The following is a 15,809-nucleotide window of genomic DNA, read 5'->3' as shown; positions in this document are numbered from 1 at the left end:
GATAAAATACAGCGGACTGGAAGCACAGCCAAACCTCACCCTCTTCTTGCAGGAGAAAAGGGGCAGCGTCCCGGCCCCTTCACCCAGGTAGGGGCTGGGCGGGCGCCCTGTGGTGGCAGCCGGGGCAGGACCCGGTCCCGGAGGTGCTGACTGCGTCCTCCAGCGAAGGGGAGCGCTAAAAATATTCCCGTTTTGTTTTTCTTTCTTTCTTTCAAGGTTCACCATGTTGACAGCTATGTTCTTGGCCGCTCTCATTCTTATTACAGTACATTCGCAGGAAACTGAGGAAACCATAACGTACACGGTAAGGTTTAATAGAGTTCGAGATAATTACTGCTTTGCAGGGATTCTTTTCTAAATGACCCTTAAGAAAAACCAAATTTCTTGCCAATGTATAGCATGCAATACAAAGTTCTTTGAGTTTGAATGTTAACCATAAAATAAGCTGTTCCTGCACTGAAACAGTGTTTTAAAGTTGAAGTTGACAAAATTGAGCAAAATAGACTACAACTGCCTGTTCTGAAAAGCTTATCTATGTACTGAGCTTGATGAGCTGAACAAAATTATGAGGTTTTAATAGTTTTTTAATCCATTTTCATTAAAAACAGGGTCCCTAGGACCTTCATTTGAAATATATGGAATTTGACAGATAATTAGGTCAAACATTCTTGTGTGTTTTCTTTTGGATATTTCAAGCTGTTTTTAACAAAATGTAAGTACTTCAAAATTCAGCACTCTTAATGAAGCATCTAAGTCCTGGAGTGATCATGGGACTGTTAGTTTCTGAGCTGTTTTTGAGCAGTGGTTTTGCATGGCTTGATAAAATTGTACAAGAATACTGGAAATAGGTTCTGCTTGTAACCAAGTGATAGGGTAAGAGATTTAAAGGCCTTTTTGTAAGGCTTTTTTTTTTTTTAATCTGCTTGTGTTCAGTCTTTGGCTTGCAGAATGCATGTCATGGAAGGAGTGGCAATTACATCGGCTTGGGCTGGGGAAAAACCCGCATTTTCACATCTGATTACAGTTGTAATCCCTGCAACTTGCTTCATATGGGTGGACCTCTGAATATGTGTACAGACATTAGCGCAATGCCACACAAGCAGAAAATTCTGCACACATGCAAAAAGTTAGAGAACCACAGCCAAAGACTGAGATTGTGTCTTATACAAGTAATCCCACTGAAGTCAGTGGGATGGCTCAAGCAAGTAAATATTGCAGAGTTGGACCTTATCAAAGAAAAGCCTCAAGTGAGCATCAGGAAGTCAGTCATAAAATACTTTAACACTGGGCTTTAGAAGCAATAGATTTTTTGAAGGTTGGGAGTACTTCTATTTAGAGGCTCCTGTGATTTTTAAGTCCCTATATATAAGTGGAAACTGAAGATCTAAGTACCTTTTGAAAATCCAGACTAACACAGGGATCCCACCCCACCCCCCTTTTCCGCAATTATTGTATGTTCTTTTTAAAAAATTAAGTAGCATTTTCTGATAAGCCTGCGCAGGTCTGTTTATACCAGTGGAAAATTTCTAGCATGCATATATGGCTTGGGTTCCTATACTCCATTTTCAAAGAGGTCTTAGCATTTAGGTGCTTCGATGATCATTAGACTCTAATCATGTAAAACTACTTAACAAAGAAACTTAGCGTTTGGAAACCTTACTCTTAGGATGCTACTGTTTCTCATGCGTACATTGTGTTCATTTAGGGCCAAATCCTTTTCTCTTGTAGAAGTCCCTTCAGCTGCAATAATAGATGGACTTGGCTCCTTACAGTTAAATAGACAGTACTTCTGTTGTGCATTAACAGGAATTGGGTGATTCAGTAAATGCATGAATTAGCTGTTTTCCTTTGGGTTTGCGTTTTCATAGCTACAGTAACTTTGGTGTTGTCAACTCAGCATGTAGTCATTCCTTTAGAGATTGAGAATTGTAATACAATTTGCTGTCCACTTACCCCTTTGGAAGAAAAAGCCTCCAAAGTTACAACTCGCTGCTACGTTTGGCAGATCGCTGGTGTCACCTGCAAATGAAGAAAATATTTTCAATCCTAATGCTGAGTCAGTGTCCGTTAGTAACAAGTTCCTCAAAATAACTTGAGGATAGTACATGGAACAAGTGGATCTCGGCATCGGAAGGTCAAATTTGGCACTTGTATAGTTCCTCTGCAGCAGAAGAGTTGCAACAAGATTTAGCTTGCTTGACTGTGACTAATTACATTAGCCGACTCAATTCTTTTTCTCTGTAGGGCCATTAAAGTAATATCCTAAGCAGCATAGCATGCATGTGCACCTACATAGTACAGCTCAGTTGATTAATTGATATTTTAAATGTGTCGTCTGCAGTTGGTAGCATTGTGATGCTTTGCTAATCGGTTTCTGTAACTGTCACCTGCAATTAAAATTACTGCACTGTAGACATTTTAATGCTTTTGGGCAGAGGAGTAATGAAGATACCTACCTAACTGCAGGGCAGAATATTTAAAATCCTTCCTAAAGTTACTAATCTGCATTGATATGAATAGTTGCTGAGTATAATCTTGTTTGAATTTTGCAAAGTCTTACTTATGTAAGTAGTCCTGCTGTTCTAAACTCTAACCGTTTATTGTCTCACAATATAAATTGTTCTTCCTAGACTGCAGTTCCTGGAGTCATGTGATTAAAAAGCATGTGAATGAATTTCCAGCTGTCATGGGATCCTTCCCCATTGCTAGAGTGCTAATGGGAGAGAGGATGAAGTACAGGGGCAGAGAGGCCCATCAGTCCCTCTGGGAAACCGGCCCCAGGAAAGAAAGATGTTCCCCTGTTGGAAGGCAGCGAACAAGATCAAAATTCAGAAAAACTCGCTCTTCTTTTCATAAGATTTTCATAATACTGGTCAGCTGGTCAGTCCAGAGGTTCATTTATTCCAGGATTCAGCCAATGACAGATGCTTTAAAACAGCATGTAGGAACAAGGCAAGGAGAAAGCGATGCTTTTCTCACTTTGTTCCCCAGCCCCAATAAAACCTACGTACTCACAACAAATGATGTCTTAAGAACTTCCCGAGATAGAGGCTCTCTCTGTATATACTTGTTGTTGTTCCTGCACAGCAATGTTGTACCAATACCCATTTTTCTAGCTTACCAAGGTACGCAAATACTGCATTTCCCTTAGTGTCAAACTTTGAGTTCATTGAAATATGCTTGATTATTTTTCCAAACTAAAGAATCCTGAGTAGCCTAATTTTTAAATCTTTTTTTTCCTCTATAGCAATGCACAGACGGCTATGAATGGGATCCTGTTAGGCAACGGTGCAAAGGTACAGTAAATAACTTTCAAAGACAGACTTGCCGTTGGTATTCTTTAAGTATTATCGTTACACACCCCTGTCTTGGACAAGGAGGTGTGCTTGCATGTCTCGTTGTGTTATTTGTATTAATGGCTGTTGCAGAAGGTGGGACTGTTAAAAGCATGACTTGTGTTGTTGCTAACCACAGATATTGATGAATGTGAAATAGTCCCAGATGCATGTAAAGGTGGGATGAAATGTGTTAACCACTATGGAGGATACCTCTGTCTACCTAGAACAGCACAAATTATTGTAAATGAGCGCGAAGAAGCAGCAGCTGAATCTACTAGTGGTCGAAACAACGTCATTCGACGGACTCCAGCTGATCCTCACCGTGCCCCTCCAAACCCAACTCATCAAATTCAGTGTGCAGCTGGGTATGAGCAAAGTGATCACAATGTGTGCCAAGGTAAGCAAGCTGCCCTATGTTTTACTTTCAGTATAATTGGAGTGTATGTGATAACAAATCTAATGCCTGGAAAATGACAGCCTATAACTCTTGTGTTTAATAGCATATATTGTTGCACCGTTAAACTGGACATGTGTATGCTTCCTTAAGATACGTAAATAAAATACATGCATGTTGTTATTGTTCAAGGTAACAGAACTTGCAGTTTGTTGCAGCCTTACAGGCTGTTCCGTCTATTTCAGGCTAACAACTAGAATTAATTCTGTTGTCTGTAGATCCTCAAAAAACACTCTTAATGCAAGTAAGCAACTTCAGTCAAAGATTTTGTATTGTATTAAGTATGTCCGGGAGAGAAAGTGCTTTGAAAAAAGTAGGCAACATAGCAAGTCATATTATAGATGATGTCTAAAGATTTGCAAAACTATATATTTTTTCAGTAAGTGAATGCTGAATGGAACAAAAATTAACCACCACGTGAACTTTTGCTTAGACCAGATTGTAATGCAGAAGAATACAGTGGTTTTATTATGTATGATCAAGCAGTAGGAACCAAACATCCGAACAGCTTGTGCTCTTCTGATCTCTATGGAAGTAGTTCTGTGCAGACCCTGCCAGCTTACTTCCAGTCATAGTCTAGCCAGTCTCTGAAACTATGGCAATGAAGAGCTTTCATCTGAGTGTACATCCACCACACACAGTGCCAAAATTCTCAGGGTATTAGCAATGTTAATTGTATGCATTCAGGAACCAGACTCACAAGCACTACTGTAAACTAAGACTGTTTCATTTATTATTTTATATAAATAGTTTACTCTTATACTTGCTGAAGTAACAAATGTTTTGTCCACTGTTTTGTTTTCTTTCATAAAAATATTTTCTACTCCTTGTTCATAAACTTGGTTTTCAAGCACGTTAGTGGGATACCCGCGCAAACAGAGGGCAAAGCTTGACCCCATGGTTCATCTTTTCCATTTTGTGGCCCGTAACAGTATAATCATATAAAATAGTACTTGAGTGACTATAATCAGGGCAAGCTGTAATATACAGTGGTAGTTCCTTTCTCTCTGGTATTCATGTATACAGAACATTATTTATCACTAGTAAGTAAATTCCCTGTCATTCTGAAGCATAGTAATCATCATGGAGGCTGGATAAGTTATTTTTGTAGGCAAAGCCTCAGAGTTGCATTTCTGGCTTATCTGCTAATGTTCAACATTTCTGTCACTCTCATTCAAGAATGTCAAGAACCTACCGCAGGAGGTCAGTACCATGATCCCCCTTAACCCTGAGCGTTCACTTAGGGTTATCAAGGGAAAATCAATGCCAAGGATGGCAAATGTTTTTCTCCTTAGTTTAACTTAGCAAAGTAGCAGCAGAACCAGGAACAGAATACCGGAGTCCTGTGTTTGATCCAGCACTCCCTCCTTCAGGTGATGCTGCGTTACTGTGGCTGGCGCTCATCTTTGCGGGTGAATTGCAATAAACCACTTCAACTTCAGCGTGTAACAACAGTTTTGTCTGATAAAAAAAATGCAAGTAATGCTGGAAAACTTCCAAACATGAACATCACTTTTGCTACAATGGCTTTAGGTATATAAATCGGGGATAGCATAGGAGAGTTTAACGGTGTGTACTACCAATACCTTCTATTCCAAATAAAGGTTGAGAGTTAGGGTTAACTTAGAGACTGACAACTGGTTGAGGTTTTTGTTTTGTTGAGGAGAAGATTGGTGGTGATACATTACTATTATTTTACTCCATGCTCTGGCTTCCTGAAACTTGCAACTAAATACTTACTTATATTCAATTCACAAATCTTTGGTTAATTTATAACACCATCTAACTGTTGTTATAGTACCAGAACTTTTTAACTAGCAGACACACAAACTACGGTGAAATCTTGGGCTTGACTGAATCAGAGTTTTGCTACTACTTTCCTCATGCCAAAATTTCAGTCTAAATGCAGAAAGCATGGAAATACTAGTGCTTAAAAGCTGAAATGCATTGTACTGAATGAATTCCAGCTGGGAAAAGGGTAGTGGACAGTGTGCTTGAAAGAAAGGATAAAAGACTTTTGGAGCACTTAAAGCATGCATTCAACTTCATGATCTTCGTGCTTTTCACTGCTGAAAATATCTTATAAAAGATAATCTTGATCAGCAATGGTCCCACTGTGGATTTATTTAATTATGGTTAAAAGACTTTGCTATGATAACTGCTTGAGGCTCCTAGGGAGTGTAACTTACACATATAGTCACACTTAAGCTTGTTTTATTGTTTAGTAAATCAAATATGAAGTCCAGCTCCTTCTAATTGTTTGCAGATGTATGACATTTTCCTTCCAGTCCAGCAGCACTAAGTATTTTATAACCAATGTGAAAGTGTGGAGACCTCCGTTTAAAACAATAACATGCTCTGAGGAGCTGTATTACTGACATCATACTAGAGTATGAGGGGCCTTCTGTTTTAATACAAATGTCCGCTCCCTTTTTAAACATCGAATAGTGAGGGTATGATAGGCCAAACACGCTCATGTTGGTTTCTGCGCTTGGAATAAACACGCATAAATGACAGTAGTCCTGTTGGACTTCAAGAGGCTTCAGTGATGTGCTGAGCTTCATCGTTTGGTAACTGCATGATGCAGTGTGGCCAGATCCTGTTTCTATTGACAGGAAAGAGAAACATTGAGGCGCATGATTCCCTGCACTTCTTAATCTACCAAAACATGGCCATATGCCTGAGTTACAAAAGATACTTAATACCTTCTTAACTTCTGACCTGAAGAAAACAAGTGACAATTACGGTATTTAGCAGTGTTGAGAGTTTTCTGTCTGCAATGCATGCTGTTATTTATTAGAGACAACATAGCACATGAATAGCACAGATGGCAGGTTGATAGCAAAGCACACTGCCTTGCAGAAGACAACTCCACGGAAATGACTGCAGTTTCCTACGATATACATCATTTTTATAACTACTAGTGATCAGAAACATGTTTTTGTATAACTGTGGTGATGTTAGAAGTGTGGGTAGCAAAAATTTCCTGGGAAATTCTTGAGATACTGTACGTGAGCAGTAAGTGCCAGGAACCCCCAAAACTGATGAAAAGGTGAGGGGAGGTTATTCTGGAGGAAGATCTCTTATGTAGAAAATGTACAGAGCACTGACTTTTGTGCTTCAACTTAAAACACTTTAACTGTATCTTAAATTCAGAGTTTATGACCTTAACTAATCCCCCCTCTCCCCGTCTGTATAATCAGTTCCCACTTCACTGTCACTTCTAAATTTGCCTTTAACTCAAAGGGCTGCTGAATTGGTCACTAGGGTAGATTCCCGTATGTGGCACCTGCCAGCGCTTTCAGGAAGCCACTCAGATGTTCTGACCTGTCCTTGTGAGAGTATCACTCAAATTAGGAAAAGCAAAAAACAGAGTAAGAAATATTTTGAAGCAAATTACCGAGTTAGCTAATATTTTTGCCTGATAAAAAACATAAATAGCTGCGCTCTGTTGCCTGCGTACAAGACTGAATTGTATTTCTACTATGTTGTTAGGCTCTCCGTGATTTGCGTCTGCTCCTATTGAAGTCAAAAGAAAATCACCCAATTAATTCAATTTTGTCAAATCTAGTCTGCAAGAAACTACCAGCTTTTCCTAGAATGTTAATGACACTTGAATGAAAAAAAGACCAAGCAAAGGTACCAAATAACCTGTAAACTTGAGAAGGGAAAAGAACTTTTTTTTGCCTTTCTATCATGCTGGCAATACAAGCAATAAAGTAAGCAAACTTTTTTTTGCTCCTCAGCTAGATTAGCTTCCTATATTTCTCTACTCCCTTTATAACCCTTTGTGCTACTGTGACTGTAAAACACAGGGAGGAGAGAGGTGGTAATAAAAGATATCAATGCTTTCTTATATGGAAAAGAGACATCTTTCAGATAGTTCTGCCTCGACTTGGTGGACGGTGGTTGCTTTTTTTTTTCCTTTTCTGTGGGGGGAGGAGAGGAATTAACTTGTTTTCTGTGCTGTGGTTATTTTTCCCTTGCAAAATCATTTTAGGGATCTCTTCACTGGTAGGAGTTGGGGGGGGGGTGTTTAATGTTCCGGTACTTTTCAAAGTAACTTACCATACTCAATTTAGGCTTTTACCTCGAGAAGTTAAATAAGTGTAAATAAGTTAAATAAGCCTAATTCCTTTTTTTTCTTTTTTTTTTTTAAGGGGAGAAGGACAAGGGGGAGCAGTTCATGATGTTTTGTTTTTCCATACAGAAATCACTTTTTTTTTTAATATATATATATATATTGGGGATGTGCAACTAGCATATAAAGGACATAAAAATTGGGTAAGTGCAGGTGCACCCAGCCTGGCCCTTTGCAGAACCAGTTCAGGTTAGAGAGTCTGGGTGTACCTCTGGCAGGGTGCTCTTCATTGACATTTTGGCTGGGGTGCAGACTGCACTTCTGAAATACACCTCCTAATGAGCTCCACTTAATGTGCTCTGATTTGCTCCACTGAGTGGTCTTGGAACATGCAAACCAGATCCCGTTCAGATGAAACTAAACCTGAAATGCACTGCAGGAGTGCCACTAATACACCACAATCATTAACGAGCGTTCAGGCTCCAGGACCAGACTAGAGAGAGCCCAGAGACCCTCAAAAATGCATGTACTGGGACATTGGAGCCTCTGCACCAACATCTAATCTGCTCCTATGGGTCCACACTATTTGCTAATGTAGACATAACCTAAAATATACCTATAATAGTTTCTTAGGCTAGCCCCAGAGATGTTTTGGGGAGCCTTTTGTAAAATACTGCCTGTGGAGCATCCCAAGTTTTCCCACTTCTTGCATTTAAGGAGTAATGCTTTCAGGACTGCTTTTAAAAGAGCCCGAGTTGTGACAAGTTTAGTTCCAGAGTTGTTCCTCTCAACAACACAAGACCTGTTTAGTTTGAGGAAAGGATGAGGAGAGAGGCTGCGGTAGGAAAAATAAGGTCTAGTTATCTGTTTTAGGATGCCATTAGTTCAGTTCATCAAAGTGCTTACTCAGGCACAGTTTATATGTACATATGTTTGCTGCAGTACTTCAGCAAGTGGAGAATACTTGTTGCCAGCAGTAGCCACCCTAAGAGACTGACCTGGTTACACATGCCATTTGAATACTAATCACTTGGAAAAGCCGGAGGAATTTTGCAGGTCTAAGAGAATCCACAGAAGGATACAAGCTGACATTTTCACAGCTCTTTGTACTGAGTGTTCATAGACGCCAATTAATTTCTTGTACATTTGGGTACATCATGCAGAGATCATCTTTCATCAGCCCATCCTGAACCAATTGTTCAAGCTGCTAAGCTGTGAAACCACTGCATTTTGCTGCAAAGAGCCCTTTTTGGAGCATCTCTTTAATAGCCTTGAGGGACCAGAGGGGAGGTCACAAAAACCATCTTGTTTTGAGGGCCTGAGGGCCTGTTTTTGGGCATTTTCAAGATTTGGCCACTCTGAATCATCTTCCCATCCGTGCTATTTGCACAGCTGTGAGTGTCATGTCAAGACCTTGGATAGATATTCTCTGCTCTGTCTGACCATTTTACTGTGAACATCCATCACAAGCATAAATACTAGCAGCTGCTTTACTTCCTTTAGTTACTTACTGCTTTTCCATTATTCTGGCCCCTGCAGGAATATGCTCAGTACGTTGCAGCTAAAGATTCATACCATATGCTAATCGCGCTAAGTCTCCTAAATTCAGGCAAGCTTCCGAAAGTTGTATTTACCTTAGCTTCTTGAATTGTGATTATGCAGGCAAACACTAGACTTCAAGTTTAAGTAAACCCATTAGCAGTTCTCATGGCTCCTTATTCAGGAAAAATGGGATCATACAGTAGTCACATCGACTGTCATACTTTTGGGTTTGATTTGTTGATTGTAAAGCCTGTTTGCTTAGTAGCTCTGAGGCAGCTGATGTTTTGACAGACAAAACATAGCAAATGTATTCGGAAGGCATACGGCCTGAAGAAAGTCCAAACTTCCAGCCATCTGTCCTCCTTCAGAATTTCACTCCCTAGGCTGGAGGTCTTTTTCATAATGCAATCGGGAATAACACCAGATAGCAAAGGGGAAGAACATGCTTATGTCTGATCTTGACTGGGCATCCCAGTATACTTGGCACCCCATTAAAAGGCACAGAGTATTTATTTATCTCTTCAAGGAATTCCCTGTATCTGTTGCAAACACTCAGACACAAGCATCCTAAAAGTCAGTAAACCCTACAAGGAATGATAGCTGTCATCTGTTGCATTCAGTAGCATCAGATAGCATAAAACATGATTTGTGGGAGCACGGGCTGGTTTTCGTTCCCTGTTTCAATACCTGCTGTCAATGAATTGTGGTCTACAGAGTTGCAGCGATACGGAAAGTTTCCCTAGCAGTAACAGCAGTGTAAGAGCATCCTGGCAGCTACTTTTAGCACCCTTCTTCGATAATTTTATAGCGATACCATTGCCACTTTGTGGCTAGATTCTTTCTCCCGTACTTCCATGAAAGAATTATAGCGATGTTCTCAATGTGTTTGCTTTGAGCAGGTCTGCAGTTATTTCATCCCGAACTACTGCATTCTAGTTCTTTAGCTTGCTGAGAAAGGTTGTGTGTTCCTCCTTTCTCCAAGTGTTTACTCAAGGTAATTTTCTCTCAACCAACACTTTTTTCTCTGTTTTCAAACCCAATTCCTGCTTCAGATTACTTAGTATATAATGGAAATGCTCTTATCTGTGTTTTATTTTCGTGTTTGAAGTTTGGGTTACCAAGTCACCTTTTCTAACCCTAGAACATCTCTAAAGGATCTCAGCATTACAGACACACACTTTTTAAAGGTCCAAGACATTTCTTGAGCATCTCCAATGATGGGACGCTAATTTAGCAAGCTGGAAAACTAGTTCAAGAGCTGAAGTTCAGAACTGTCATTTTCCTTATTTTATTCTCTTTCCAAGTGATTTTCTTCATTTCTTTTTCGTGCTGGCAAAGGAAGATGATAGCTGCTGTTTGTATTTGCCTTTCTGTGTGTGCCAAAATAGTCCTAAAGGAAGAACAAAGCTTCCCACAGATACTGAAGTGGTCTGTTGATTCTTCACTGTACCACCTTGTGATGCCTATGTTCCTTTGCGTATCCTTTACTAAGGAAAAATATCTGCTGCACTATAGCCAAGCAAACCAGTCTCCACCATGACTTGAATTAATTCAGTATGTTGTTTAGGCTTGCTATTTTGCCATTTTCCTATCGTCAAGGACAATGAGAACATAGCGTTATAGGACCATACTAGTGAGATATTTTTGGTCTGGTGGAAACCACAATGAGAGAGTAATTTTTGAGTTCACCTTACCAGGTTGCACCTTAAACATTCTGGATATTTTGTGGTATAGTCAACTATTTTTGTACAGCACTCTGTCATGGCAACCCCTTTGTCCTGTTTGTGTGTGTTAACTGAGTAAGAACTTTTACATCTTGTTCATGGGTTTCATATAAGTTGAGCTTGGCCATCTCCTTTCATTATACGTCAAGAATATTTATTCTCATTTTCCCTCTGTGATGCTTTTTGAGCTATTTTTTCTGGCCTATCATCTTTTATGCGTGTTCTATAATATTTCATACAAGATTTAAGCATCCTTTCAGCTGAAGGGTTCTTATCAAAGGGAAGTTTGCCACATACCTGTCATAAAGTTCAACAGCTTCTGATCCACAAGATCGAAAGATCTGAACTTGACTAGTAAGATCTCTTCTCTCTGTATGTAACAAGAATATATGGAATAGGTAATCAGCCATGTAAGGTTCATGGATAGAACGCATGATATTTCACAAAAATTATATCTGTTTTCATCTTTAATTTGCTAAGTTTTGTTTTCATAGCAGCCAAAAAGCAATAGTTTTGGAGAGAAAGCTATTTGCCATAATTGAATATATAACAAAATTTAACCTGAAAGAACATATTAAACACACGAGAATCCTGCTTGTATCTTCTTTCATTTACATTTTAACTTTACTAAAAATACAGGAGGGATTTGCAAATTGCAAAGCTATGAAGTAGTTTAGCATACATGTAGTTATTATAAAATACCTTTTTGTAATTATTATAAAATACGTTTATGTTCATTCACATTTGGTTTTATTTGTTGATCTGAAGTCATGTTAAAAGTTGGTTCTGTTGTAAGTACTGTGGAGAAATGATTAATTTTTGTTATGTATAATTATATGGTAAAACCTGTAGCTTTGAAGCTGAAAAAGGTTACTAAGAAAACAACACATTACACACACTTTTATAAGCTACAGTGCTAAGAAAAAGTTCTTGAGGCCCAGAAATGAATTAGACCTTTTCTGGCATAATGTATCCCAACCACTTAATTAGGCATTTTTAGAACTAGATATTCAGTAGACCCTTATTTGTTGCTGCTACTGAATACCTTAAATAAGTAACTTCACCTAACTGAAAAATGCCCCATAACTGTTCTGCAGTTAGAAGGTGGGGGGTTGTTTGTTGCTTTGTTTTTTGGTGGGGTTTTTTTGGTTAGTTGTGTTTTGGTTTTGTTTGTTGGGTTTTTTTTTACATGGCTTTCTTATTTTCATTTCTTACTGTCAAAACATCTTTCAGGAGGTGGGAAAAATAATACTTGTTTGGTCAAGGACAGTGGTGATGACCATAGATGGCTAACCGCAGAAACAAGTAAAATTCTTAAATAGGATGATAAAGGATTCAGTGTACGAAGGTGTATCTCCTGGGAAGACATGTTTACTTTGGGAAGCTCTGAATTTGTCTCTACTAACTTCTGAATAAAAATTTCATGCCTTTGAGTGGACATATCTAGGCATTATTTAAGCCTATTTAAAACAGATCTGAAAAGGAGAAGACATGGCTGAGCTTTCTTTTACAAGCTGAATTTAATCTGGAGTAAACTTCTATTCTAATGCATGACCCGGTATGATATGACATAAGCAAATCTGACGTTGCACTTGAGCATGTTTAGTCCATGCTTGAACAGATGTTCTATTTAGTTTCCTGAGTACAAACAGAACTTGTTCAATGATTTTCATATGCATATGCCTGCATGGCTGGGATTCCTGTTAACAGGTAACTGGTCATAATGTGTTGCAATCAAACCTCAATAGATAGCGAAAGCAACGGAGAGTATGGCGATTTTAAAGTTTCAAGCCTGAATGGCTTCAGGAATGTTTTTTGTCCATCAACACTAGTAAAACCTTCAGCCTGAGTTTTCGAAGTAATTGGTCACTGTCTACCCATTAATCTTTTCTTTCAAGGAGATGGCCTTTATAAAGGAGAACTGGCCTTCTGCTGGCCTCTGAGTAAATAATCATCTCGTCTACTTCGATACTATTGACACCTAAATTCCACTACCACCTGTAACTTGCACCAAAAGAAAAACTTTGATAAGTCAGATTGCTGTATAAAACTGGTGTTTATACAAAGATGTAGAAGTTTGTTTTTCAAGAATTAAAATTCACAAGAATTAAAGAAATCCAGAGGAAAAAGATAAGACATCTTATGGCATGAAAAAATACCATGATGCCAGAAAAACCATAATATAGATAATCAATTACTGCTTATTTCTTAGCATTAACAATTTAAAAAGAAATCCTTATCAATACTCTAACAGCTGCCTGTTCTAGCAGAAGTAGTTAGAATTGGAAAACGCAAGGACTTTTGACAGGTAACAATTTTCTGTGTGGTTTTAAAGAGGTTGCCAATAAGGTAACATTTAATAACAGACTTGCACAGAGAAAAGGAATAAAACATGGCAAAGCAAGCAGAAATTTAAGTGTGATTTTAGCTGACTTGACCTAGCTTATCAGAAAGATGGAAAAAGCAATCTCTTTCTTGTCTAGACTTACTCAGTGGAGAACTTTGGATATCTGGGCTGCATTAGAAAAGAGCTGGAATTAAATACACATTTAGAAGCAACAAATACAGTTCAGTGTTCGGAGAAGGTTCATCTAAGTTGATAAAGATAGCATCATTTCAAGAAATAGGTATCTTTGTCAAGCGGCTTAAAAAAAGTTAGAGTTCCACATCAATTTTGAAATCATTTTGTTCTGCACCTGTGTTTCCAGATCTTACTTGTACTTTTATATCTTATAGTATTTAAAGCACTTTCTCAGTAGATGAATTTGTTTTCAAGGGACTTTCTTATCAGGAACAAGTTCTCCACATAGCTTTTAGATGATAAAGGTGAGCCAGATAAAACAATGTATTGCCTATCACACTTAGGGCTAGTTAAAAGCCATAATATTTCAATATGCAGTGTTGTAGTTAGTGCATAGTCACATCAGAAATAAGCAGTGCTTTGGAGCACCCACTGATCTGCCCCCGTAGGCTGTGGAAGATACCTTGCTTTATTCCTCCCAGAAGTTGTTGGAGACTAAATCAGGAGAGTGTGCAGAATCCAAAAGTCATTCCCATTCCCAGGGGTAAAGAAAAAGCACATTCTTATCTGAAGTCATTCTGCTTGCATTTACTCTGCATCTAGATCTTCCTCAGTCTTATCTGTCTTAATTTGATGGATCAGAACTTCTTGAAAAGAAGTTCAGGATGGTTGCTAGACCCTAAATAAAGATATTGCTGATGCTTCTAGGCCCAGTATTTTTTACCCAGTGCAGAGGACACTGTGCAAGCAGATGAAAACGACAGTCTTAAGTCGGCAACATTGTACTGGTTGAGCACCTCTTGGGCTGCTGGGCTTGCAGAAACAGGAGAGCATTACAGCTCAAATAAGCCTAAGTTGGAAGAAAGTTATAAGCATCCTCCTGATATGGCTTGCGCACTGCAAAAGTTGGGTGCAGGAGAAAACTACCAGTTTTTCCCATGGTAAACACTGTTTGACCATTATTTAAACAATCCAGAAAGTGTATTCTTAAGTTTTAATCTATTATTCAGCATGTGGCAAATTATTATTTTGGGGAGGGGGCTGCTTTTTTTTGTGTTCCAAGATAAAGTATTCCTCTATCAGAAGGCTCTATATGCCTATATAAAGGAAAATTCTCCATTTCTAGAAGATATCTTTATGAAAAGGTTGCTTCATTATGTATTTAAATCAAAATGTTCTCTCCATTATGATTACACTCAAATTTCTGTATTCACCATTAAGAGAATCTCTTCCTTACTGTGCATGCAGATTTATAAGGCTCCAGGCACCTTTGAAATAAATTGAAAGCACAGCCATGTAATAAAGCCAAAACCAGAAACTAGCCAAGGAGATCCACCCAGCAACACCCTCGAACACCCTCAGCCTCTTCCCCTAAGCACAGCTTTAGAGCACTAGTCTTGATCTTGTCTCCGCTTTCTCCACCCTCGTGAAAGCTTCCTGGGGGATTCCCCAGCTAGCAGAGAAGCCGGAGCTATGCGAGTGGCTGTTTGTGATGCAGAAACAGTTCACTTGCTTGATTTTCTTACCTATCAAACGGCTCATAAGGAGCGCAGCGGCTGTTTGCAGCACTGCTCAGCCCATTTCAAGGGGAACGTGGCAAAACAAGAGCAGCTCACAGCAGGAGAAAGCAACAGTTAGGGGATGAGGAGAGATTTTAACAACTGAGAAAAGAGATAAGCATGGCAAAACCATACAGAAATAATGAAGGGATTGGAGAAAGCAGACTGGCAACTGCTGTTTCCCACTTTGAAACATAGCAATTCAAAACTTCATTTACGATGCTGAAAGGTGGTATAGTCAGAGGACCCCAGAAAAGAAACGCTTCCTGAACTCACTGCTATAGGATATGAGTGAGGCCAACAATTTAAGAACTTAATTAAACAAAGGTCCAGACATTTTACACAGTGAGACCAGAGGTTAAAAAAGAGCAACTTTTGGAAGGGATAACAAACCTAATTTATATGTTTAAGGCAATCTTTAATAATTAAAGAATGTCAGGATGAGGTTAATTGTTGGAAAGTAGATTGGCAATATCTGTACCCTTCTGAGGTATCTCATGCCCAATTTGAGAAAGCATAGTGTGTTAAATTTTCCATCTTTCTGCATTTGGTAACTGCTACCTGTAGATTGAGCATAAAGCCCATTCCCC

At 38.9% G+C, this 15,809-nt stretch overlaps 1 protein-coding gene across 1 annotated transcript in view; it reads left to right on the top strand.

The window, feature by feature from the left end:
* The first annotated feature begins 75 nt into the window (after nucleotides 1–75).
* EFEMP1 (EGF containing fibulin like extracellular matrix protein 1) overlaps nucleotides 76–15,809 on the top strand; it is a 49,623-nt gene continuing 33,889 nt past the window's right edge. The window contains exons 1-4 of the mRNA XM_009288463.1: nucleotides 76–87; nucleotides 217–304; nucleotides 3,248–3,296; nucleotides 3,475–3,735. Of these exons, the coding sequence (XP_009286738.1) occupies nucleotides 224–304; nucleotides 3,248–3,296; nucleotides 3,475–3,735 (391 nt within the window). The 5' untranslated portion in view covers nucleotides 76–87; nucleotides 217–223. The remainder of the gene's footprint in view (nucleotides 88–216; nucleotides 305–3,247; nucleotides 3,297–3,474; nucleotides 3,736–15,809) is intronic.

Source organism: Aptenodytes forsteri, unplaced genomic scaffold (genome assembly GCF_000699145.1).
Source record: "Aptenodytes forsteri isolate BGI_AS27 unplaced genomic scaffold, ASM69914v1 Scaffold185, whole genome shotgun sequence".
Classification (NCBI taxonomy): domain Eukaryota; kingdom Metazoa; phylum Chordata; class Aves; order Sphenisciformes; family Spheniscidae; genus Aptenodytes; species Aptenodytes forsteri.
This window is presented reverse-complemented; position numbering and strand designations above follow the sequence as displayed.